General features: G+C 36.5%; 2 protein-coding genes and 1 non-coding gene across 3 annotated transcripts; 2 read left to right on the top strand and 1 right to left on the bottom strand.

Annotated features, from left to right (window-relative positions):
* Window positions 1-12,068: 12,068 nt before the first annotated feature.
* LOC140877881 (uncharacterized) lies at window positions 12,069-14,252 on the top strand. Its single transcript, XM_073281476.1, has one exon. It carries the CDS (start codon window positions 12,069-12,071, stop codon window positions 14,250-14,252), a length of 2,184 nt encoding a protein of 727 aa, XP_073137577.1.
* Window positions 14,253-14,412: 160 nt separating this feature from the next.
* Window positions 14,413-17,308, bottom strand: LOC140881862 (uncharacterized). The gene is made up of 5 exons (XM_073287494.1): window positions 17,192-17,308; window positions 16,461-16,565; window positions 15,387-15,642; window positions 15,205-15,282; window positions 14,413-14,764 (listed from the first exon to the last, which is right to left on the bottom strand). The coding sequence occupies exons 1-5, from the start codon at window positions 17,228-17,230 to the stop codon at window positions 14,646-14,648; spliced, it is 597 nt and encodes a 198-aa protein (XP_073143595.1). The 5' UTR covers window positions 17,231-17,308; the 3' UTR covers window positions 14,413-14,645.
* An 8,026-nt stretch (window positions 17,309-25,334) lies between these two features.
* LOC140885748 (small nucleolar RNA R71) lies at window positions 25,335-25,441 on the top strand. The gene has a single exon (XR_012151165.1). It is a non-coding gene; the product is annotated as a small nucleolar RNA R71 (small nucleolar RNA).
* The last annotated feature ends 1,466 nt before the right edge of the window (window positions 25,442-26,907 follow it).

Below are 26,907 nucleotides of genomic sequence, written 5' to 3' on the forward strand. Positions count from 1 at the left end.
ATTTGCAATATTTACAAGAATTAATGTTTGATTGGAAATGGACAACTTGAAAACGATCTATATAACTTAAAATTAAAAGACGTTCCAATTAATTATGTTAATAAACCGGTAACAACAAACAAAAGGAAAATCGATAGTCAAAACCCGGCAAACCTTTGGCATGCTAGGCTAGGTCATATTTCCTCAAGGAGGATGAACAAGCTAGTGGGAGAGGGCATGTTTGATATGTCTGATATTAACTCTCTACCTACTTGTGAGTCCTGCCTGAAAGGAAAAATGACTAAATCTCATTTTAAGGGGAAACCTGAGCGTAGTCAAAATCTGTTGGATTTGATCCATACAGATGTTTGTGGTCCATTTAGAATTGGTACTCAATTTGGCCACACCTACTTCATTACCTTTACTGATGATTATTCAAGGTATGAGTATTTATATTTAATGAAATATAAGTCTGAAGCATTTGAAAAGTTCAAAGAATTCAAGGCTGAAGTAGAAAACAAGCTAGGTAAAAGTATTAAAGCACTTCGATCGGATCGAGGTGGAGAGTACTTAAGTACCGAGTTTTTGGACTATCTGAAAGAGAATGAGATTCTCTCTCAGTGGACTCCTCCTATGACACCTCAGCTAAATGGTGTATCGGAGCGTCGTAATCGAACTTTGTTGGACATGGTTCGATCCATGATGAGCTTCACTGAGCTTCCACCTTCGTTTTGGGGCTACGCGCTTGAGACGGCGGTATTGTTGTTGAACAACGTCCACACCAAAGCAGTGGATAAAACACCATACGAGTTATGGAATGGCAAAGCTCCTAAGTATTTGTACTTGAGGATTTGGGGATGTCCAGCTTACGTGAAGCAGACAGTGGGAGATAAGTTGGATAGTCGATCCACCTTATGTTATTTTGTAGGGTATCCGAAGAATTCAATCGGATATTATTTCTATCATCCTACTGAAACAAAAGTGTTTGTTTCAAGGAATGCCACCTTCTTGGAGAAGGAGTTCTTATTGGATAAGAAAGGCAAGATGATGGAACTCGAAGAAATTCGAGAAGAACCCGAAATACAAAATAATGATCCTACACCTCAGGAACCATTGATGGACACGCCTATACCTAGAAGATCCGAGAGGACTTCTAGACCTCATATTCGATATGGTCTTCTTCTTGAAGGGGATCAAGATGAACCCGACGTTGGATGTGATCCAAGAAACTTCAAGGAAGCAATTTCTGATGCGGATTCAAATTTATGGCTTGAAGCTATGCAATCGGAAATAGATTCGATGCATACAAACCAAGTTTGGTCTTTAGTAGATCCTCCCGATGGAATTGTTCAAATAGGGTGTAAATGGATCTACAAGAGAAAGCTTGGGCCTGATGGGAAGGTATTGACCTACAAGGCACGATTGGTGGCGAAAGGTTATACTCAAAGACAAGGAGTTGACTATGATGAAACCTTTTCACCAGTTGCAATGTTCAAGTCCATAAGAATCCTTATTGCCATAGCTGCTTGGTATGACTATGAGATATGACAAATGGATGTGAAGACTGCATTTCTTAATGGAAACATTAAGGAAGAGATCTATATGACGCAGTCTGAGGGATACACATCCATGGGAAGCGAGCATAAGGTATGCAAGCTTCAGAGATCGATCTATGGTCTCAAACAAGCATCAAGAAGTTGGAACCAGAAATTTGATGAAACAATAAAGGATTTTGGTTTCATCAAGAACCCGGAGGAACCGTGCGTGTACAAGAAAGTAGTTAAAGATGCTGTGACATTCTTAGTACTTTATGTTGATGACATCCTACTCATTGGGAATGATGTAGGGATGTTGCAATCAACAAAGATATGGTTATCAGGTAGATTCTCGATGAAGGATTTGGGTGAGGCATCCTATATTCTAGGGATACAGATCTATAGAGATAGATCTAAGAGAATGATAGGACTCACTCAAGCAACCTACATCGACACCATATTGAAATGGTTTTCAATGGATGGGTCCAAGAGAGGACATCTACCTATGTGTCATGGAGTTTCTCTATCCAAGTCTATGTGTCCCAAGACTGATGAAGAGATAGAGAAAATGACACATGTACCATATGCGTCAGCCATAGGTAGTATCATGTATGGGATGATATCTACCAGACCGGATGTAGCATTTGCTCTGAGTGTCACGAGCAGATATCATGCTAATCCCGGTCAAATGCATTGGAAAGCCGTGAAGGACATTCTTAAGTACTTACGAAGGACTAAGAATATGTTCATGGTATATGGAGGAAGAGAACTGAAATTGGAAGGCTATACCGACTCTAGCTTCCAAAGTGACGTGGATGACTCGAAGTCAACCTCTGGATTTGTGTTCATGCTCAATGGCGGTGCTGTCTCTTGGAAGAGTTCCAAGCAGGACACCACAGCGGATTCCACCACTGAGGCAGAATACATTGCGGCATCAGCTGCTGCTAAAAGAGGCCGTTTGGATGAGGAATTTCGTCCAAGAGTTGGGCGTCATTCCTGAAGTTGTTGGTCCAGTCCCGGTGTACTGTGACAACACGGGTGCCGTTGCTCAGGCAAAGGAACCAAGGTCTTATCAAAGATCCAAACACGTACTGAGGAAATACCACATCATCCGGGAGATCATGGAAAGAGGAGACATCACTGTCGAGAGAGTGGCCTCTGCAGACAATATCGCTGATCCACTTACTAAGCCCTTGCCAGGACCATTATTTGACAAACATCGCGAAGCAATGGGTCTACGTAGTATGACTAGTTGGCTTTAGGGCAAGTGGGAGATTGAAAGAGTGGGTGCCCGGTGAGCCAACTTGTGGCTAAGGGCTTTGATGACTCTTTGTATAAACAATCTTTTGTTTAATATAATTTACACTTTTATTAATGGCAATGACTTTATCTTTCTTCATATTGTTATATTGTGATATACTATTGTTGTTTTGATAAAGACCTTGAATATAATATAGTGTATGTAAGATGTGGTAGTACATGGGGATGACTATCATGAAACACATCTTATAGTCACTGTATATTCTAAACAGTTCCTAGTCGATTGAGCCGTCCGTTAATAGGGATAAGGATCGCTCAAGATTGAGACTAGCATTTGCGATGCCGAGTACCACGTTTCATTGGTATGGAACATAGAGATGTTCAAAGCATGCAAATGGATATTCATACGATGAATGATCGAACTACCCTATCCGGACTTTCCAAGTGGTTATCACTTATCGAGTGGATAAAGTCCGCGGTTTTGGTTGTACACCATTAGTCCTTACTACTTGAAACATCATTGAGACTCTATATGCTAGTACTGTACTTTGACTCGTTTACCGACTCTATTGGGGTCATCAGGTGTCGGGATTGGGTACAGTTACGACACATATAGGAGTCGATGCTTTGTTGTCAAGGATTCACCACATACTTGATAGTGTGGATATCCTATGCAATCCGAGGAGATATTAGTGTGACGAATCTCTGGCCAGAGTACATGATGTGTTTTAAGAAATGGTTTCTTAGTAGCACATGCGATGTCACTATTTGATCTTCAAGATGTATTGCATAGTTATCGAATCTCGAACGACTCTCGATTTACCAATGGTTGTTGATTCGATCGGGATATATGGATGAAGGGACCGTACTGTACGCTAACCAAAATCTATTGGTTCTTGCAGACACTATCAGTGATACCTAGGGAATCATGGGGCGATGTTGCTAGGCGCTCTTACCATGATTCGATGGGCAAGTCGGAAATTGTTGTTCCGAGTCACAAGGAGTTGTGAGCCCACGGCTAGCTGTATCCCTGAACCATTGAGGGTCACACAGAGTAATGGATTTTTAATCTCCGCTGAGATAGTTAAATTTAAAGAGTTAAATTTAATGAACAAAGAAGTGGGACTTCTTATTTAAGAGTAGAGGAGTAAGATTTCCTAAAATGACATAGGGATGGGCATTTTTGGAAATCACTGAATTCGGATTCAGAAAAATTTATCTTGACTTTAAAAGATGTAGAAATGGTTTCTGTGCACATTGGTGAAATTGGTTTATCAATCTGAGTCACGATGAATTTTATATTAATTTCTGAACATGCGGGCTTTGCTTGTCAGGCTTGAACTTATGACTAATGGGCCCTAAGCTGTTAGCAGCCCACATTATAAATAAGTTATTGCAGTACAGAAATTACATAACAGAGGTCACAAAATATTTTCGAAAACCCTGGTTTTTCTTAACAGTGGCCGCCGCCCCTCCCTCTCTGTTCTGAAAATTCCAGCCTGTGAATTTTGAATTTGCAGTCTGGTTTAACGGATCAAATTCGTTAATTCTCTTCGTAGAAACTTCTGATAGATTTTCTAGTGCAATCTATCAGAGAGATTAAATTTTCGTTCGTGGACCTGATTGAAGAATTGTTCGTCCATCAGTTCCTGGGATATACAACAAGAGCAGAGTAATCTGTTGGTGTCCATAATCTCGTTTCGAGATTCAAGGTAAAAATTTATAATTGTTATTTATTTTTACACACACAATTTAATCGTAAAGTTTTGATACCCATTATGGAATCGTTCCATATAAAATTTTTAAACTTCCGCTGCACCGGGTATCAATTCTGATTGATCTGATCTCCGTTCTCCAACAAATAGTACATAAATGAAAGTAGTTTTTGACTTTGAACTTCCACTTAGTGTAAACAACTCAAGATTTAGTTAAGGTACTATGGTGAACGAGTTTTGAACCAAGGACCCTTAAAAACTAATCGGAGTTGTCACACATACTATTATTCATTCAAAATTTGTCTTATTTTGTTCCAACGCATTACTGGCCATGCGTAATATCCCGATTTCGTGAGTTCTCTAGAGATGGTCTATAAGATCTCATAGAAAACGGCCTGATTTCCACATTCATATAGGTAAATTCCTTCAAAGTGATTATGCGAGTCACTTAATCTCATTTTTGAATTTATTAAAGAACTAAATCCAGCCTCTTTCATGCAGAATTTTCACATTAGAGATTTTGAGAAAGGGTTTTAAATTATTACTCTAATGTTTCTTCTACGTTATTCTTTAACTTGTTAGTACCCTTTGAACTTTGTTTGTATTTCAAAACATAAGTTGAGTTCTTATTAAGATAACTATAATCACATAGACCTTAACCTCATTCCTTTTAATGTTTTTGCTATCAAATCTCGAGCGAGTCCTTTCGTCAAAGGATCTGCTAAGTTGTTTTTTGACTCTACATAGTCAACTGTAATTACTCTTTGCTTGAGTAACCCTCGTATAGATTGATGTCTAAGACTGAGATGTCGTTGTTTACCATTGTAAGTCTTGTTGGCTACCTTATACAAAGTAGCTTTGCTCTCACAATAAATCATCACAGCGGGAGATGGCTTTTCCCAAGTGAGAACATCTATCAATATGTGAGATGATGATGTCTATGTAGCTCCTACCGGAGGCGAGGACGTATGAGCGAGCATGGCAGTGGACCCCGTGACCATCGCAGTTATTTAGATTATTGCATTGAGTTTTGAAACATGATTTATTTTACTATTGTTTTCGCGTATGAGATTTTTCAGCAGTATTGTTTATTATTTTAAATTGATGCATGAAACATTTTTAAGGATTTATTTATTTAATATTTTTTTTAGGTTACTTAAGAAAAGTATGTTATTTTTATATACATATATGTATGGGCGTATATGTATAGTATTATTTTTAGTATATTAAAATAAAATTAAAAAAAAAGTTTTTCCGCATTTTATTAGTAGTAGGCGTTTCAATTGGTATCAGAGCACGGTCCTTGGAGGGTGTCCATCTGCCACGTGAAGCTCAGAAATCCCACTACCGGTCTGTAAGTTTTAAATGTTTTATTATGATTTATCAGGAGCATATGTTATGAATTAAGACTTTATGTTATCAAAGTTTTAAAATACTTAGTTATGCATTGCGATTTACGTGACTTTGGGATATTGAAACTTGAAAACTAGATAACTAATCGTGGAGTTAGTAAACTAGAATTTTGAGGGACTTCGTTATTAGAGTTTGATCAGTCGAATTTCGAGGACGAAATTCAATTTAAGGGGGGGAGAATTGTAACACCCGAAAATTTTAATACGTAAATTCGCATGCATAATTAGGGAAAATAATTATTTAAAAATTTATATTTGGGTTAAATGACATTTATGTGTTATTATGTGAATTATATGCATGATTTAAATTTATTTTATCATTTAACCCGCAGTTATGGTATTTTTGGATTTTTGAGAATATTTATTATTTTGATCGCATAGACGGGACCGTGGACGGACGAGATACCAAAATTCTTAGCCAAAAATATTTTATGAGTTTATGAGCCTTAAAATCTTATTTTAAGGTATTTTGTCAAGAAAATTTTAGTATTTAGTTATATATTTATTTAATAATTGATTTTTGGCCAAAATAAGTCATTTTATTGACTTTTATTAATATTTAAAAATCCCTCAAGTCTTAATTTCGGGATAATGGTTTTTAGTATCTGATTATTATTATTTTTAAGAGTTTTAAAGATTTTGCTTAAGGTATAATATCTTTATTTTGAGTAATATCTACTATTAATATATTATCTACCCAAAATTTAAACCTAAAACACTCCCTAATCTATTCCAAACTCCATCAGCCGTCTCCCTCCCCCATTCTCACGATCCAAAAACCCCCAAGATCCCATAGACGTTCCTTCAAAAAATTTAGAAGTTTGGTCGCTCGTTCTTCGTCCCGGTGCTCCCGCAATCGCGTGTTATTCAAGGAAAATTACGAAAGGCATGTTTAATTCTTTTCTCAACACCATATAAGCTATTATTTTGGTTTTTACAGCAGAAAGTTTGTGGTATATATGTTTGTTGTTCAGACTTATATGCAGATGGTATTTTCTTTCCTATTTCTCACGTTTTGCTTGATCTTTCATGAGTATGATCATGTTTTTTATGCATGGTAAAGGTCCAGGCAACTAATCCACATCTGAGGGCATGTCTTAGGGTCCTTGTGGTCGAGTGGTCCTGTTGGTTTTGTCCATGGATGGTCTGAAACGAATCACTTCTCCTCTAGTGCACCAGATCGCGCAGATTTGTGTTCTGAGGGAGAAGGCTTCGTTCTCCCTCCTCAGTACATGGTTTGGGGTGAGGTCTAAAGGGTTTGAACCCCCTAGATGTTGGCTAGGATTGAGAAGTGGTTTCACGGAAAAATATGGCCGGAGTAGGGAGAACGATCGAATTTACGGCAGCCGCTCAGGGCTGGGCGCGAGCTGGGGGACAGCCTGTTGCAAGGCTTCGTTCTCCTTCCTCGGACCACCGTTTGGGCTGATTCTTGTCTTGTTAGAACCGCCTAGGAGTAGATTAGATGTGTGTGGTAATACTTCGGCCAGTGGTGGCCGGAGTTGGCCGGCCAATCGCCGGAAGTAACTGCTGCTCGCCCAGCCGAGAAGAGAAGGAGAGGGGTGATCGGGTTTGGGGTTTGGGGGGTTGCTGGGTCAGGTTATGGGTCAGGGTTGAGTGCTGGGTCGGGTCAGGTAGTCATGGGTCGGGTTAGTTCGGTCCGGGTCCGGGTTAGGTGGGCCGGGCTTGAGTATTTTAATTTTTAAACGTTTAATGTTTTAATTGGTTTTTAGGCCAATTAATTAGAAATAAAATTATTTGGACCTCCAAATAATTTTATTTGGGCCTTAAATAATTTATTTAAGTTAGCACAATGATTTTTATGGGCTTGGGAGTCCATGAGAATTTTTGGGCCAGTCAGTGGATTTTGGGCCAGTCTAGAGTTTTATTGGGCTTAAGTTAAGTAATTGGGCTTAAATATTTTATTTAGGTCAAGTTAAGTTTAATTAAGTTATTTGGGCTAAAATATGATTATTGGATTTTATTTAAGTTTAATGGGCTTAGAGTGAGTGATCAGCAGTCTGGACCAACCCATGAAAATAAACTAAGTCCGGAATATATATTTAATTATTTTTTATGCATGAAGTCTATTTTAAGTAAAAGTATATTTATTATTAAAATTAATTAAATATATATTACGGACATATTTTAAGTGCATGCATACATGAAATATTTTATGATGTGTTTATGATTAAGAATTGAGCATGAAAAATATTTTTATGGAAATTGAAGTGATGTGATAGCATAGAAGTGGTTTTACCACTGACACAGAGGTAGTTTTACTACCGGCATAGAAGTGGTTTTACCACTGGCACAGAGGTATTTTACTACCAGCATAGAGGTAGATTTATCCACCGCCACGTACAATGGTTCTTTAGACTGATCAGTCGGCACAGTTATTAGTCACATTCATGGATATGACCATACTCAGTTTTTTATGATTATGACATGCTCAATTATGTTATGTATGATTAGTTATGATGTATGTACGACTGATGATGAATAATTTTTATGATGCATTTATTTTAAGATCATGCATGCATGTCCACGTAAGTTATATGTATTAGTATGATTATGTGATGCATTATTTTAAACCTCGTTATCAAGGATTAGACATGTTGAGCCTCTAGGCTCACTACGCTTATATGGTGCAGGTGAGTATGATGATGTCTATGTAGCTCCTAACGGAGGCGAGGACGTATGAGCGAGCATGGCAGTGGACCCCGTGACCGTCGCAGTTATTTAGATTATTGCATTGAGTTTTGAAACATGATTTATTTTACTATTGTTTTCGCGTATGAGATTTTTCAGCAGTATTGTTTATTATTTTAAATTGATGCATGAAACATTTTTAAGGATTTATTTATTTAATATTTTTTTTAGGTTACTTAAGAAAAGTATGTTATTTTTATATACATATATGTATGGGCGTATATGTATAGTATTATTTTTAGTATATTAAAATAAAATAAAATAAAAAGTTTTTCCGCATTTTATTAGTAGTAGGCGTTTCAATATCCTTCAAGTGCAATTGGATAATCTTGATAATGCAGTCCATAGTTAATAGTTCCCTTCACATATTTCAGACTCTTGAAATTGCATTCCAATGTTCTTTACCTAGATTACTAGTGAAACGACACAACAAGCCAATTGCATATGCAATATCTGGTCTTGTGCAATGCATGGCATACATAAGACTGTCAATCACACTAGCATATTGCAGTTGATCATAACATCGACCAATATTCTTCATCAACTTAATACTAGGATCGATAGGAGTGGAAACTGCATTATGTTCTAAATGACCATATCTTTTAAGGATTTCCTTGATATAGTGAGATTGAGACAATAATGCATTTCCATCTTTTCTCATTAACTTGATTCCTAAAATCACATTATCTTCTCCCAAATCCGTCATATCAAAATTAGATTCTAGAAATTGTTTAGTTTCGTCTACACATTCTATATTAGAACCAAATATGAGCATATCATCAACATATAAGCAAACCAAGATGCACATATTATTTGTAAATTTTGAATAAATACATTTATCCGCTTCATTGACCTTGATACCATTAGATAACATTACTCTATTGAACTTTTCATGTCACTGTTTGGGTGCTTGTTTTAGCCCATACAAAGACTTTACTAATTTATAGACTTTCTTTTCTTGCTCAGTATAACAAAACCGTTCGGTTTCTCCATATATATCTCTTCCTCCAAATCACCATTTAGAAATGTTGTTTTTACGTCCATTTGATGGACAACTAAATTGTGAATTGAAGCAAGAGATAATAACACACGGATAGATGATATCCTTGCCACTAGAGCATATGTGCCAAAGTAGTCTATACAATGGCGCTGTTTGAAACTTTTAGCTACTAATCTAGCTTCGTATTTATTTATAGAGTCGTCTGCATTAATATTTCGTTTGAAAATCCATTTGCATCCAATTGGTTTGGAACCACGAGGTAGATCAACCAATTTCCATGTTTGATTTATCATAATAGATTTCATTTCATCATTAACTGCTTCTTTCCAAAAAACAGCATCTCTTGAAGTCATAGCTTCTAAAAAAATTGTAGGCTCACTATCATTATTATGAGAAAACTTAGTTTGGTGTGTAATGTTATTTACATCACCTTCCACCAAGTATATTACAAAATCAGATCCAAATGATTTTGCTTTCCTTTGCCTCTTGCTCTTTCTAACAGCAGTATTATCCAAGGATTTTTCATGAACTCTCTTGGATGAGTTATGAGTAGAGTTATTTGCAGTTTTAGGTAAAGAAGAAGACTTGTATAAATGTTCAAAAAATTCAGCATCTACAGATTAAAATATGTCATTTGATTCTAATTTAAGAAATCTATATGCAAAACTATTTCTAGAGAATCCAATAAAAACACATTTATATGTTTTATTTCCTAACTTGGTAATCTCAGGATTCGATTTTCTCACATATGCAATACATCTCCATACCTTCAGACGTCTGAGATTTGGTTTTCGATTGAACCATGATTCATATGGAGTCTTTCTAATTCTTTTCATAAGAATTCTGTTTAGAATATAGCAAGCACTTAAAAGTGCCTCACCCCGCCAATAATCAGGTAATCTGGAACTGATTAACATGCAGTTTACCATTTCAATTAAAGTCCTATTTTTTCTTTCAGCGACAACATTTGATTCAGGCGAATATGGTGGTGTGAACTCGTGAATTATACCATTTCTTTCACAAAATGTGGCAAGTTCAGTAACTTGATATTCACCTCCTCTATCGGAACGTAGGACTATAATTTTTCGATTCAATTGGTTCTCAACTTTTGCTTTATATATTAGAAATTTGCTCAGTACTTCATCATTACTTTTAAGTAAATAAACATAAGAATATTTCGAATAATCATCTATAAAAGTCACGAAATATTTATTTCCACCACGAGAGACTTTACTATGCAAATCAGACACATCGAAATGTATAAGTCCTAATAATTCAGTTGTTCTAAATGAAACAGATGGATATTACAAGGCTATCAGACTCAATGACTAACTTAAATCGTCCTGTGTTGAGACGATCTCCAGAAATCAGATTATTTGTCATTTCGGGCACATGATACACTTCATTCAATGTTAGTGGCTTTCCTGATGTAAATTTAAGAACCACTGTTCCAATTCCAATAACTTTGGCACGAACATTGTTGCCCATTTTCACCTCTCTGCCATCAGTGCATTCTTTGTAAGTTTTGAATGGGCAGGATCATGTTCTATCTATTAATAAATTTCTACAATAAATTGGGGGGGCGGGGGGGAAAGAGAGAAAAGTTATATGGTTGTTCTATCTATTAATTATTCACATTTCCAATTTATTCATCAGAAATAATTTATGAAAATACTTTTCTCAGAAAACCGGATATACCCACTGAAATTCAAAAGAATGGGCAGGAGTCTATATAATTGTCCTTGACATACGAATATAATACTTGGTTTTTAAATAATATGTGGATCAACTCTGCATTAAAAATATTGCATGGGACAAAATCAAATGGATTTAATAACCTGCAATTATGTAAACTTTGGATTAAAAAACATGTCGTGATAAAAGCAAGTAGGCCCACATGTTTCAAAAGCTTATTCAGCAGTTGAAGAAATAACTCAAGTTGATATGATTACAGAAATCAGAAATTGGAATCATTAGATTCTAACTTGAATACAGAAACAAATAAACCCAAGCTATTTTTTTTTTTTTTGCCCCCTCAAATGGTGATTATTCTCGAATTTTAAATCTCCTTTTTTTCTTCTTTTTCTGGACCTCAAAGGAATTTTGATAGTCACCAATCCATACATTAAACTTTGAGACAAGATAAAAGTTGTGTTCATACAATATTAGAATAAGACAGTCAATCCACACCTAACGATTTGGACTTCTCAGTATTCAAAAGCATATAATAACTTTCAAACGTCTGTTCAATTCAGCGTGTGGTACTCTATTGTCTATTTTATAATATCTCCTTGAGTCGGTTGTCAAATTCATTGATCACTACAATCTTGAAATTTGACAAAGGAGGATTCCAAACATCATCCAAGAATGGCAGCAACACAAAAGTAAACCAACCAAGAATTTTTTTACTTTCATTCAAAAAATAGACGTCTTACCTCAAAGAAGACGGCGGCGGGCAATGCCAGGGAACTACACAGTGTCTGCTGCAGACGTGGAGAAGCAGCTCGAAGCACCGATGCCATGGATTGGCATGTATGTTGCTGCAGCATCTTTCGTCTGCACACTTGGGATGGCAGCCGATGCATTCCGTGGATTACGAAGCAAGAAGTACTGGTTCCCAAATAAGTTTTTTTCACTCAACGCCACTTCACTGACATTGCTGGCCGTGGCGATGAAGCTGCCTCTGGATCTTACTACACGCATGTATGCTGCCACGGATAGGTTAGCCAAGGTTAGCAGCTTGATTTTCTTGTCCACAGCTATGGGAAATTTCATGACTTGTTTGGGATCCATGGATAATAAAGACATTGCGATGAATGTAACGGCTTTAGGAATTCTTGTAATAACAGTGATAGTGAATGTCTGCATTCAGATAATTCAAATGAGACATTTTCTCAAGGGTAGAGAAATGTTTGGTGAAGAACTTGTAGCTGCTACTTGCATGCTTCTTTTGCTTGTTATGATTGTCTCTACTGCTGTAATGGTACCGACCACTAAACGATACCTGGAATTGAAATATCATGAGATGCTGAAAATGGTTTCTGATGAGGAAATTTTGGAGTCCGTGGAGGAGGGAAGTTTTGCCTACGATAAACTGAAACTCATGATCCAGAAGTATTGGGTTATGGTAGAAACTAGTAGCTCCCACTTTGTTATTGCACGTTCCGTGTCCTGCACTGCTTCGAGTACCCTTTGTCTGCTAATTGCTTTTGTTTTGGCACAAGCTGAGGTTCGACTGTTAACGGAACATTGTGAGATTATTAAAAGTGCTTCCAAATATGGGTGGTCGGTGAAATGGATTGTTCTTACTCAGTCCGTCGGTGTTGTGGTGGGTACGATCACCCCAGCGTTCCGATGGTTCGTTGCTGTGGATTTCAAATGCAGTGAGAAAGGCAACAGGAGTTTCAACGATGAATTCAAGATAGAAAGTTACTGGACACAGAAGTTAGTGGAGTGGAAGGAGAGCTCATTACCTTTGCAAATTAGAGATCGAAAGTGGAGGAAAGTTGTCCATGATACAAAACGAATTATTCTAAATTTTGTTATTAGAATTCAGGTTCTTATCATTCTAACCAGTAAATTAGTTCGGCTAATCTCAGTTTGGTTCACCAGACCAATCATCTCATTTTTCCACTGCATCAAAATGTTGAAGAATAGATCAGAATCTGCTGCATCTCGTGTTCATGGGATATCCGAATCAGAACCAGGATTATCTAAAGGGAGGGATCTAAACCGCTATGTTCTGCTACTAGAAGCTGAAGGAGAGTTGCCTGAAAAGATCATAACAAACATCCAAAATGAGGCCAAAAAACTGATCGAGAAGGGTAAGAAGCAGCAACCCAAGAACCTGCTAAACCTTCTCCACAAAATTGGCAACTTCAGAGGTGTGAGAGTCATTGACAGGTATCAAGTCCCAAGTCTGCATTCCAAGGAACCTCCCGGGTGCTGGTCTTTGCCACTGGTGTCCTTGACAAGTATAGCCATTGCACTTCCTAATATACCGAAGCATGAAGTCAGTATGTTACTGAGGAGCGTGGACGAAGGCTTGTTCTACGTAAAACTTATAGAGAAAACCCTTGATAAAAAGGAAAAATTAACTAACCTCAGAAATGCAGCAGATGTCATTTGGGTTGGAGTTGAACTGTATCGCAAGTGGGAAGACAAAGATCTCCATGAAACATCTCGCAGAGGTGAAAACTTCAAGGAGACATTACAAGAACTCTCGAATAAAGCAGAGAGGACTGTCATGGATTTCAAAAGAGACTTGAAAGATTTCACAATGGAAAATCCTCTTAACTGGCCGGTTAAGGTTATAGCTGCCAACTCAATGTACCGTGTCAGCCGAAGAATTTTGACAGCATGTGAAGGTGATGATCACCAAACAGATGAGGGATTGTTTGCACAATTAAGCATCATGATTGCAAACATAATGGCAGCTTGTCTTACCAATTTAATGCATGTCATATTCATGAAGTGTCAACGTAAAGCAATGAAGGAGGAAAGTATCCGTCAAGCAGCTCTCCTCTTGGGAGAAGCTGAAGAGATTCTTGGAATCCTCCAGCAACATAGAGCACCAAGCCTGGATCCGGATGAATCAGAATTTATTGCAAAGTGGTGCAACTTAATTAAGCAGAAAAAATAGATTTCAGATGTCCGGACCTCTTTTGTATGCATAATGTGCCAGACTGATCCTTTGGTTGGTTACTCATTCACAAGACAAATAAGTGCTAATGTCAGTTGAATGAGATTCACAAGATTAATTAGTTCAGTGATACGATAGTTCATTCAAAGAAAACAAAAAATAATCTTGAAACATTGACCTCTTTCTCATTAAGAATGTTTTCCATCATCTAATCGTGTACAATCAAATCATCTGATCACAAAAACATGAGGCAGCACAACCTCAGGTATAATAGTTAGTTTTTCGTAATATGTTTCATGGAAGTTTCTTTCCTGTTACCCTATGAGCCATGCTTGTGCACAAGTTCAATGGGGGCAGACTTGATTCAAAATTTACATTCCAACTGTCAGAGTGTCATTTATTTAGGTTCTCTTCAAGCTTCTCGATTGCACCACCAACACCACCATTTGATTCAGAAGTATTTGCCAGTCTGCCTTCATTTGCTTTCTCCACAAGTTTTAGGTGAAGCCAACCTAAATAATAACGAGTTCAAATTTCTTCATCAGTCACTTGCACAACGTATCTACAGAACTTGAGTGTTCATAAGTATTGCAAACGGATCGAAATTTAAGAAGTGGGGAGGGGTCACAGAGCATGAAATTCACATACAAAAAAACTCCCATGATTCTGTAAACTGAACTCTTCCAATTCGTAAAAATAATTTCAAGATAATTTTGATTTCTAGCAATAAAGCTCCATATGGGCAAACGAAACCACATCTTCTCTGAAAAGAAATGCCCAAGGTCTCCAGTGATGTACACGAGGTAAAGATAATGCTTAAAGTTTTCAGAAGAGTATTTTCTTCGATAAATATGAGGTCACCATCAGTGAGGTGAGATGGGGCAAGAGATATGATGGATGAGCAGTATCACGTTTACTACTGGGAATATTTTGGATCAGGAGAAGAGTTTACCAATTGGGAAGCCAAATACTGCACCTAACACTGAACCCAGCACCACATTCCTTCCACGCCAAGAGAGTGAACCTGGCACTGGAAATAACAAGCAAAAAGTTCATCGTGGACAGGCAACAGGTATTTTGTAATTTTTTATTCCTCAAAGCTATTAACTTACTAAAAGACTGAAAAAAACTTACTGATAAGGCCAAATGTAGCTGCAGTGGCAGAACCAGCCCCAACAACATTATAAACATCATGAACCCCCCGTTTTTCAGCAAAAAAATTCTGCAAGCCACAAAAGGCGGCGGTAAACATGCCAAGGCGGACTCCACCAACTATAGACCCTCGAGTAACTCGTACAAATCTTTTCTCCATTGCATCTCGCATAAGTCGATATTGTTCACGTTTATCTGGAGTACTTCCAAGCTTTAACATAACTTCTGCGTCTTTGCTCTGTTGAAACACAGATGTAAAGATTTTCTGTCAGCAACTCACTAATGGTAAGATAAACTGAACAGATCCCCCAAAAGCAGGCTCTTAATACAATAAAATCTAACAGTCATAAATGATAATTCAAAAACTCAAACGACACTTAAACAGTAAATTTCCAGAAATTTGAAGTCCTAGTCATCTTTAACTTAAAGCAAATGAAAATATGACAACAGATCAAGGAGAAAATTATCACTATTTTTCTGCTCCAGAATTTAATCAAGAAAAATAAAAAATCATTAAAAAACACATTCACACGTCAATAGCTTTATGCACATCAGCGTGCAAAATTGATGATTCTTGCCATCAATCCTTAAGCCCAGAGAAAACGTGTTGGGAAAACTCAACTATGAAGCAGGACTAGCCAAGCAATTGGAGAAACAAGTAACTTGCAACGTATGTTAAGAGGTAGCAAGCCACAACTGCACTGTCTACCGCTAAGGATGTCACACAAACATCAAAATCATAAACTCAGAATTCTTCCATGTCAGGTTGTGTAAAGACAATGTTTTTTAACTGGACAACTCTCTTTCCTTCTCACAAACTGATGAACTTCCATAGAAAAGTAAATAAGAAGCATTGCAATTAGAACAAAATTTCCCACCAATAATAGTAAATCAGCTCCTGGAGATACCAGTTAATACCATATATACCATATAGAAGTAACAGGTTCTAAATTCATGAATCTCAAACAATAGCAGATTCCTTAAACTGGCAATATTCAGACTCAACAATGATAATTTCAATGGAAAAACTGATCCTACTTTGAGACGCGTACTTACAACAGAAGCAGATGCCTCTTTGCTACCCCCATATAACATTCCAGTGAAAATTCCAATGACAGTTGCTGCACCCCAGTTGACGGTCCCAACCAAGTTTGGAGGTTTCTATCCACATTCGAGAAAATTAGAGATTAGCCCATTGAAATACGAAAAATGTGTTTACAGAAAAGAATTTCCACTGCCTTTCAAAAAAAAAAGGAATTTCAAGTACCCTATCAACTTGTAAAACAGGTAAATTCAGAATGTAAGCCTTACGAAATGAAGCTCGCAAACGGAAGACCGGTATGATAAAAAGCTAAATTTCATAAGCTCAAAGGTAGGATCACATATACAGTGTGCTCAGATGACTTCGAGAGTGACTATATATTAGAATTGAGGCCTCAAAATCAGACGTAGAAAAACAAGCATATGCGAAACGCATTTAAATATAAGGATATCCAACACTTTTTCACCTTTCCAACTCCCGATTAAAACTTCCCCGTATCATTGTAAAAGGGTAATACCAAAATGCGAAGATGAATCTCACTGTACTACCACCCTATAGGCTATAGCTTCTTTTAAAATCACAGAAAATAAAATTTCACAGTTTTTTCGCACCATAAATTTCCTTGGTTTTTTCGAGAAAGAGATTCTGAAATTCAATTGCATAAACGACAACACCATTCGGAATGTAAACTTAATCATGCAATAAACTAATCAATGGATGGAGAGAGAAGGGGGGCGGATCTTACAGGTTCGATGATCTCTTCTTGTTTTCCAGGTGCCTCCATGGTTGCTGACCTTCAAAATAAGAAAAGGAAATGCTAAAACCCTTCTGCATAACCACGAAATCTCTATTATTATTAAATTAGTGTCTTTGTTGTGCAATGGATAAAATAAATTTTATAATCCAAATCTAAGTATAAACTTGATTCTAAATCTAAACATAACTTTGCATTCATTTTTGTTTAAAAAACATGTGTTTGAGCTCCGTGATTCATATCAAAATATTTTTATACTATCTTGACTCACATTTTTTCTCGAATGAAAGTCGGTACAAAACATTAAATATACATTACTAATACATTATTTTTTAGCATAAATTATTTCAAATTTGATATTAATATATGATTTTTGAGTACTTAAAGATGTATACAAGTATTGCAAACAAATACTTGATTGAGTTCTATTAAGGTAGGTCAACTGAACTGCTTTCTTCTTCGTGTGTCGATATTAATTGGCAAACAAATACTATGTACAAAAATATGTCAACTAACAGATTAGAACTAAATCAAATGACCAAACTGAATTTGTGAGTGAGTGAATGTGCTCGACTGAAATATGAATGAAACTGGAAAGTAAGAACCCAAGTGTTTGTTTATGGATGTTTGGAGTTAAATCTCATACGTCGCCATTTTTTTTACTTCGAAAGGATTTATTGTAAAAGACTTTGACTATACAACACTTTGCAACAGCCCGATCCAAGACTAAGGCTTACCCAACTGCCTATCTCTGAACTCCTAGACTCAATATCAAGAACTCATCCCTCGACTGATTCTTGTTACAATAGTAATGTTTGACAGTTCACTAAACTAATCGATTACAAGATTTACAACTCGATAAGAATTTCACAAAATGATCCTACACTTGATCAAATATAACGATATGCGTGTGTTTGATCAGTTTACTTCAGTTTAGATTTCTTGAATGCAGATGTAAGTTTGTGTGGTTCTCACTTGTATCGCGCGTATGTCTCAATATATCATGCTTCTCTTGCGCGTATGTTACTGATCTTTAGCTCCTTTACATAGAGATGGATTGCAACGACTCTTAAATTCAAATTGTATCTGTACTGCAATAGTACTATATGGTTATGAAGGTACATTGTCCCTCTGCTACTTTGCGGCATTAGCTTGTATACGGAAAATTCTATCCACAAGAGGTAGACTGATCTTGGGGGTCCAATCTTGGTTATGCAGTTTTTGATAGTTCAGCCTTGCAACTACCCGGTCTTGGTAATTCGGTTTGTCTCGCTGTAACAGTTTGTCTTCTGGAAGACTGAATAAGTTTAGTCACCAAACTGAATGCAGTTTACTACATAAACCCAGTCTGGTTGTCTTGACCAACTGATGACTTCAATTTGGCTCCGGTCAAAGTTAACTCAGTTTAGGTAGCACTTCAGTTTGGCTCTGAATCTTGTCTAGTTTACGTCTTCAGTTTGGCTTTCGGACAAATTCAGTTTACTTCGATATTTTGCCTAACTTGTTTTGTCAACGCTGAAACCATGCATATTCCAACAATTTTTTCCTTTTTGGTGTTGATAAAACCTTAGCATGTAAATTCACCTTCGGACAATCTCTGATCTTAAAATATTTAAAATCTTGAATCTTTTGGTGCTAGACTGATCTTCAGTTGATGTCTGGCTTTTGCTTTTCAGCTAATACAGTTTCCTTTCTTCAATTATTTTATTTTTTGAGAGTGTAATGTCCCTTTAATAGGTGATATCTTTACAGATCCAGATGAGAGATTTTCTAGGCCTCGACTGATTTCTTGTTGGAGATGTGTCTGCTCAGTCTTTCTACTTCACTTGGGGTTCCAAAAATGACTTAATCAGTTGGCTTTGCATAACATCTTTGTTCCCCCTTAACTGATGCATGATTTAGAAAAGCTGGTGTTCCCTCGTGTTTTGATACCACTTGTTTGGGGAGTCTAAATCAGTTCTTGAATGATTTCACTTGTTGGAGTATGGTCGTCAGTTCCATTTGAAATAAATTGTGGTGTCTCTTCGTATTCTTACAAATACCTGAAATGTCATGGGAAACAGTGTGCATGCGTACGACTCTTCGTTTACCTTGAATATGTCTATAAAAGAGATACAGATGGATTGGATTCGAACATAGTATCAATAATGGAGAATATAGGATCTGTTCAAAACCAAAATTCGATGAAGTTTCTAGATGTGGCCAAATTAGAAGCATAGAAGGAGTATTAGAGCATCGTCTCTATGAAGACAAGATCTATCAAGACTAAGGTGGAGAAATTGCATTCACTCACTGTTGTTCCTATTCTGCAAGTTGAAGATAGAAGTCTAGAGAAGTACAGATTGTGGTGTGATACGACTCAGTCTGAAGATATCTTCACATCCAAAGGAGTTTTCCTTCTGTTGCTTGTGAAAGAGCTCCGGACTCTAGATAAAATCTCATCTTTTGAAGAATTTCAAGAGACATATGCAGGTGAACTGAGCATCTGGATAAGCTGCTGGAAGATGGCAGTAGATTGGGAGAATGAAATTGTAAAATATCAATTATGAATGGAATCTATCTTGACTAACTCTTGTTGTTCATTTTACTATGTGCAAAGCATTACTCACAAATGATCGAAACTGAGACTAAAACTGAATGTATGTATCAACAGTCCTAAAGCAAACTGAAATAATAAAATCAATTATGTTATAAATAAGAGATAAGGATAAGAAAGCTTAGTCATTATTCAATCACTGTCTTCGAGATTTGATGAAATATTTGGCATGATCAGCAATCCTTTGTATTATCGTGCAAAACTGATGTTCTCCCTCACTTCAGTTTCCCTCTAAACTGATTTCCTATTAGTTTCCTCTAAAACATTGTCCATATGCGTTGAGAATTTTGTGAGGATTGTGGTTGTAAACTGATGAATCATAATAATCTTTTTAGAAGAATTTTCTTCACTCCGGGTTGAGGTATCATTTTGGCTCCATAGTTGATCAGTTTAAATATGCCAAACTAATTTATTGAGTTCTTCAGTTCATGTCACCTGTAAGCACAAAATCAAACTAGACTATGGTACCCAATTCTTCGTGGGTCCTCAATGAATTAGTCCTTTAGGAACCCACACTTGGATCAACCTAACTGGTCGACCACAAATAGTTTTCCAATTCGGTTGTGCATAAACAGTTATGTGTGAATGATGCCTCTGTGTGTGTTGATAATAATATGCTTTAGACTGTGGGTGATGTGTGTTATATCTACCATGTTGTTTTACCCTTCTCACATAATAAGTTTGTCTATATATTCTTTGAATGTCTCTTTCGTAGGGTCTGTGGTTTTGTTTTTCAGTCATTAAGATGTGCTTGGCTTGACTGGATTTCCAGTCTTGCCTTGCACAAGAGCTCTATGGCACATATCCAATTACAAACATCCGGCAATTGTTCAAAATTTCAACAGGTTTGTCATTTTGTGGGGAAAGATTACTTTGTTCATGTACCAACTGGATTTAACAAAGTGAATATACTTGTCTTTGCACATATCTAGTTTTGGTTTAGTACTAGACTCAGCTATGTAGTCATTGTTTACAAAGCTGAGACCAGTCTTGTCTCCAACAGGCTTTTGTGACTCCAACATCTCAGTTAGCAAAACTAAGGATCCAAATTTGAATCAGTTCAGTCAGCCTCAGATTTTTTGATTTTAACTGTTGGCCTTTAATTTGTAGCTTGTCATTTCAGTATTGAGCTTAGCAATCTCCGCATTTAGACTGATTATTATTTCCTGTTTTTCGCTCGCAAACGTACGGTGTCAAGTTATAATATAGGAATTAAGTCCAAGTCGATCACACAGAGAATGAATAAAATGATATTATATTAAATATTTGCAACTAATCAAATCTTAATCTTATGTAGAGCTACGATAAAGGGTTTGAATTTAATAAAACTAAAATATGCAATAATTAAATTAAATAACGACAAGTTTGCAAGATGAAAATTCAATACGAGATGAATGCTAGAGGTTCAACTTCACTTGACTGTCCACCACAATTGATTTTTAATGATTGTTTAATTATAAATTCTTCTAGTTCATTAGCCAAGAATTCCTATTATTTTCTACTACCTCTCTCGAGTGTCAAACAGAAATCCATATTCAATAGCAAACTAAATATCTCTATCTAAGTTCAACTATTAAATCCGTTAAATGGCACAGCAATTCTTACAAAGGCTTCAATGGAGTTATAGACCTCTCGAACTCTATAGACACCAATGATGTATTTTCCTATGGTCCTTTTCAAAATCGCCTCTCTCGAGCGCTAGATTTCAAATAAATATAACAATTCAACTAGTGATTAGTTAATTGAACGCAATCAATTCAGGAAAACACCAATAAACCGAATGAATAATTCTAATATATCAATCAAAATATCAAAAACATGGTTTTAAGTCAAGCTACGTCGTTCCTCTAGACAAAGGAATTAGTTTATAAAGAAAATAAAAAATCAAACAAAGCATGCTCTTGAACATCATTCAAAAATTATGAGAAATAATGAAATAAAAATGAAGGTAGATGATGTTTCTCCATCTCCGGAAGTCGCTTCGTCCGTCTTCGTGCCAAGAATTATTTTTCTCCCTTCTCCTTGGTCTCTAGCCGTCTCTAGCCTTCAAAAACTGATGAAAACCCTCGATTCGCCTCTGATATTGTCAAAGATTCCTTTTAAAGTTCGAGACTAAAAGTTTTCAAAAATACGACACGTCAGGCGTGGGTGCGCTACCCTCGGGCGCAGGTGCGCCACGTTTTTGGGTTCCAGGGTACAGGTGCGCTTTCCTCGGGCGCAGGTGCATTGATCGCCGATAATTTTCTCAAAAATAAGAGCTACAAGGCGCGGGTGCGTCGGTTTCGAGCGCGGGTGCGCTCAGCTCGCGCAGCATTCTTGCAAAAATCATAACTTGAGTTCTAGCCGTCAGATCGACCTGAAATTTTGACAGCAGCTTTAAAAATCCTAAAATTCATTTAGAACGGTGGAGATCGGATTTTGATGTATCTAGCAGCTCCAGTAATTTTGTAAACTTGCAGCTCCGTAATTACTTTTTCCTTCTCTTCTCGGTACTTTTCCTCCAATCCTTGCATCTCACAAAAATAACAACAAATACGCATAAAATCTACTCGATACATCACAGAAGCCAATTCAAATCATATGCAAATTAAGTGCATAAAATGCACTTATCAAATCCCTCCAAACTTAGACTTTTGCTAGTCCCGAGCAAAACAGTAATGAGCAATATAGTAGACCTCTGAATTTTTACATTTCAAGATTCAATACACATGTCCGCTAATTTTCTCAAGAGTTCTCGAGTGTGTATGATTTACCAATCTTGTCTATCCTCCTCGCTTTCGATACACTGATGCAACAAGTTTGTTTCATAGATTCATCAATTACACTCTCTAGTTTCAAAACACTCTCCACCAAGTTCAACTTCTACTCACTAAGATCAAAAGGACTTTTCAATTTATATCACAGTTTTTTCATAACATCGCTGGATTTTGAACCCAGTTTTATTTTAGCCTCATAAATTACCCGCAAGCTTAGATATAACTAAAGATAGGATTCAGATTTCAATCTCCTTGTCTATAGCTCGGATGGTGCATCAACCCCATTTTTGTCCGCATACATAGCCATGGATTGGTGATTAAGATTTCAATCCCTTTCCAGGCCTGGATGGAGTTGTAAAATTTTTTTTTCTATGTTTCTTTGGCAACTTTTTATTTATTCATTTTTTTTAAAAAAATTACCGAAATCATTTCTAAGATCGTAGAAGTCTACCTCGGTTTTGAATAAAAATCACCAAAGTTAAGAATCAAATCATCAAATCCACTCACAAAATCACAAAGCTTCTCTAATCACTAGAGTGTCAACAATCAAGACATAGTGCATATGAGTGAGAACTCAAGATAAAATATAGCTAACATTGACCTTTCAGCACAAAAAATTATTTTCATCATAGGCCAACACAATTACACATCATCCGTTTAACTCAAACTAACTCATGAAAATTTTTCAAAATTTTCACAATTTTTAAACACCTTCCCAAACTTAAATTGTGCATTTTCCTCAATGTACGATAATTCAATAACAAGAACAGATGAATGCACATACCTGTGGAATGACCGTCAGTAGTCCTAGCCCGTCATAATTTCGGGTGCAGGTACATTGATACTCGATATTTCTTTACAAGGACCTAGAGTAGAAAATTCAATGTTAGCGTGTGAACAAGGCATGCCCTCAAAAAAGATAAAATTAAATACATAAATAAATTTAAAATACTAAAACAAAACAAAAATAAAATAAAACTTGGGTTGCCTCCCAAAAAGCGCTTGGTTTAAAGTCGTCAGCCCGACTTGACACTAATTAACCAATCCCTGTCACTTTATTGGAGGTTTTGTTCCTCTCTTTCACCCTCCAAACATACTCAAAAATCATCTTGGACTTAGCTTTTTTTTCACCTTCTTCGCCACCTTCGGATCTCGTCCACTCTTCAACTCTATTCCTACACCAAAATTATTCACAGAAGAATCAAATAAAACAATGTGATTACAAGAACATACCTCATCTTGGTAATTCGTGGTCTTATAAATATTAAAAGTGACCGCTTCACCACCAAATCGTAGAGTTAATTCACCCTCCTGCACATCAATTAAAGCTCTTCCAGTTGCCAAGAATGGTCGCCCCAAAATTAGAGGGACATCTTGATCTTCTTCCCTATCAATAACTACAAAGTCAGCAGGAAAAATAAATTTATCTATTTTTACCAATACATTCTCCACAATACCGCAAGGATAAGTCAGAGAACGGTCAGCCAACTGCAAAGTGTTTGTGGTTGGTTGGTTTCACCTCGCCAAGCTCCAAGGCCCTGAAAATAGATAAAGACATTAAATTAATACTTGCACCTAAATCAAATAATGCATATTAACAGTTGCACCACCAATAATACAAGGAATAGTAAAAATCTCTGGATCTTTCAATTTTTGTGGTAATTTATTTTGCAGGATGGCACTGCACTCCTCGGTCAACTTCACCCTCTCAAATTCTTCAAGCTTTCTCTTTCTCGCCATCACATCCTTCATGAATTTTGCATAGTGTGACATCTACTCCAAAGCATCAGCGAAGTGAATATTTATATGAATTTTCTTGAAGATGTCAAGAAACTTAGAAAATTTATCATCCAACGTCTTTTTCTTGAACCGCTGTGGATATGGCAGAACAGGTTTTGGCACAGGCGGTTTCTCAGGCACAACCGTAGATTTGCTGGAATTTTTACTAACAGATTTTTCAGATTCAACCTCAATTTCCTCTACTTGATCCTCACTATCCACTACCTTTGGGTCATCTACCCCAACTTCCTTACCACTTCTAAGATTGACGGCCTTGAATTGCTCCCTTGGATTAACCTCAGTATTGCTAGGAAACACCCCTCTCTGCTGATTATTCAATGCATTCATCAATTGACCAATTTGTATTTAAAGATTTTTCATAGAAGCGCTCACATTGGTCAAGTGTGTCTCCATACTATCAAGCCTATTCTCATTCCTCTTAAATCTTGTGGATGACTCCCAAATAAAATTTCTCACCAAATATTCCAAATATTTTTTACCCTCGCCATTCTGAGTATTGAACCCCGGTGAAGGATTCAACACATTCTTATTGTTTGCATAGAAAAAATTCTCATGATTTAGCAAATTAGGATGATATTGATTGGGTGCAGGATTACCTCGATAGTTGTTGTAATTTCTGTTGTTCACATATTGAGCTTGCTCCACACTTTCAAATCCATCAGCAGAATTTGCAGCATTCTCCAGAGATGCCGTCTCAGTAGAAACTTGATTCCCTTTTGTCAATGCAGCCAATTGTGTAGAAATAGTAGCCATTTGAGCAGTCAAGGCAGTGAATGCATCAACTTCATGAATTCCAGCAGGCTTCCTTATCACAGATCTCTCACTCGGCCACTGATAACTATTAATAGTCATTTTCTCAAGCATCTCATAAGCTTCCGCAGGAAATTTAGAGAATATCGAACCTCCAGCAGCAGTATAAACATAAATCCTAGTTGGCCCATTCAAACCATTGTAGAATAATTCAATCTGTTCCCAATCCAAAAAATTATGGTTCTGACACTTCCTAAGCAATTCCTTGTAGCGTTCCCAAGCTTCATACAATAACTCATGATCTTGCTGTTTGAAAGTTGTGATCTCAATTTTCAGTTGGGCAGACTTGGCAGGTGGAAAATATTTAGCCAAAAATTTTGAAGCCATGTCATCCCATGTAGTGATACTCCCAAGAGGTAGTGACTGTAACCAACTGCGAGCATTGTCCCTAAGAGAGAACGGGAACAATCGTAGTCTGATTGTATCCTCGGTAACACCATGAATTTTTTCAGTGTCTGCAATCTCCAAAAAAGTGCGCAAATGCAAATTCGGATCTTCAGTAACTGCACCTATAAACTGATTTTGCTGCACCATATTAATCAATGTTGGCTTCAACTCAAAATTATTAGCAGTGATATTTTGTCGATCAATTCCAGAATAATGATTGTTGATCACCAGTCTAAAATGATCTCTGATTGGCACCGGAGCATTATTTTCGCCTCTTTATCTTTCGCCTCTGTTTTATCTATTTTCAGCCATTTGTTGCAACTTTTTTCTTCTAGCTTTTCTCAAGGCTTTAGCAGTTTTCTCGATTTTTGGATCGAAGAGCAGTGAGTCGTAACTTTGGCTTTTTTTCATAAACTGCATAAACAAAAGAGAAAGATTTAAAATTAGAACTAATAAAATAAAATAAATTGCTCTAAATCAAAATTAAGATTGATTAGCACAATTTAATATAAATCAAATAAAATTCATTCTCCGGCAACGTCGCCAAAAACTTATTGCGTTTTTTTCGCTCGCAAGCGTACGGTGTCAAGTTATAATATAGGAATTAAGTCCAAGTCGATCCCACAAAAAATGAATAAAATGATATTATATTAAATATTTGTAACTAATAAAATCTTAATCTTATGTAGAGCTACGATAAAGGTTTTTAATTTAATAAAACTAAAATATGCAATAATTAAAATTAAATAACGACAAGTTTGCAAGATGAAAATTCAATACGAGATGAATGCTAGAGGTTCGACTTCACTTGACTGTTCACCACAATTTATTTCTAATGATTGTTTAATTATAAATTCTTCTAGTTTATTAGCCAAGAATCCCTATTATTTTCTACTACATCTCTCGAGTGTCAAAAAAAAATTTGTATTCAATAGCAAACTCAATATCTCTATCTAAGTTCAACTATTAAATCCGGTAAATGACAGAGTAATTCTTACAAAGGCTTCAATGGAGTTATAGTCCTCTCGAACTCTATAAAGATCAATGATGTATTTTCCTACGGTTCTTTTCAAAATCGCCTATCTCGAGTGATAGATTTCAAATAAATATAACAATTCAACTAGTGATCAGTTAATTGAACTCAATCAATTCAGGAAAACACAAATAAACCGAATGAAGAATTCTAATATATCAATCAAAATATCAAAAACATGGTTTCAAGTCAAGCTACATCGTTCCTCTAGACAAAGGAATTAGTTCATAACGAAAATAAAAATCAAACAAAGCATGCTCTTGAACATCATTCAAAAATTAGGAGATAAAAACGAAGGTAGATGATGCTTCATCGTCTCCGGAAG

Source organism: Henckelia pumila, chromosome 2 (assembly GCF_033568475.1).
Source record: "Henckelia pumila isolate YLH828 chromosome 2, ASM3356847v2, whole genome shotgun sequence".
Taxonomy (NCBI): domain Eukaryota; kingdom Viridiplantae; phylum Streptophyta; class Magnoliopsida; order Lamiales; family Gesneriaceae; genus Henckelia; species Henckelia pumila.

Coding starts and splice junctions, on each gene's coding strand:
- LOC140877881 (XM_073281476.1), top strand. CDS start 12,069: ATGCCAGGGAACTACACAGTGTCTGCTGCAGACGTGGAGAAGCAGCTC.
- LOC140881862 (XM_073287494.1), bottom strand. CDS start 17,230: ATGGAGGCACCTGGAAAACAAGAAGAGATCATCGAACCT. Junction 15,283..15,386: donor AGCTACATTTGGCCTTATCA/GTAAGTTTTTTT, acceptor TGTTATTTCCAG/TGCCAGGTTCACTCTCTTGG. Junction 14,765..15,204: donor AGTATTTGGCTTCCCAATTG/GTAAACTCTTCT, acceptor GTTATTATTTAG/GTTGGCTTCACCTAAAACTT.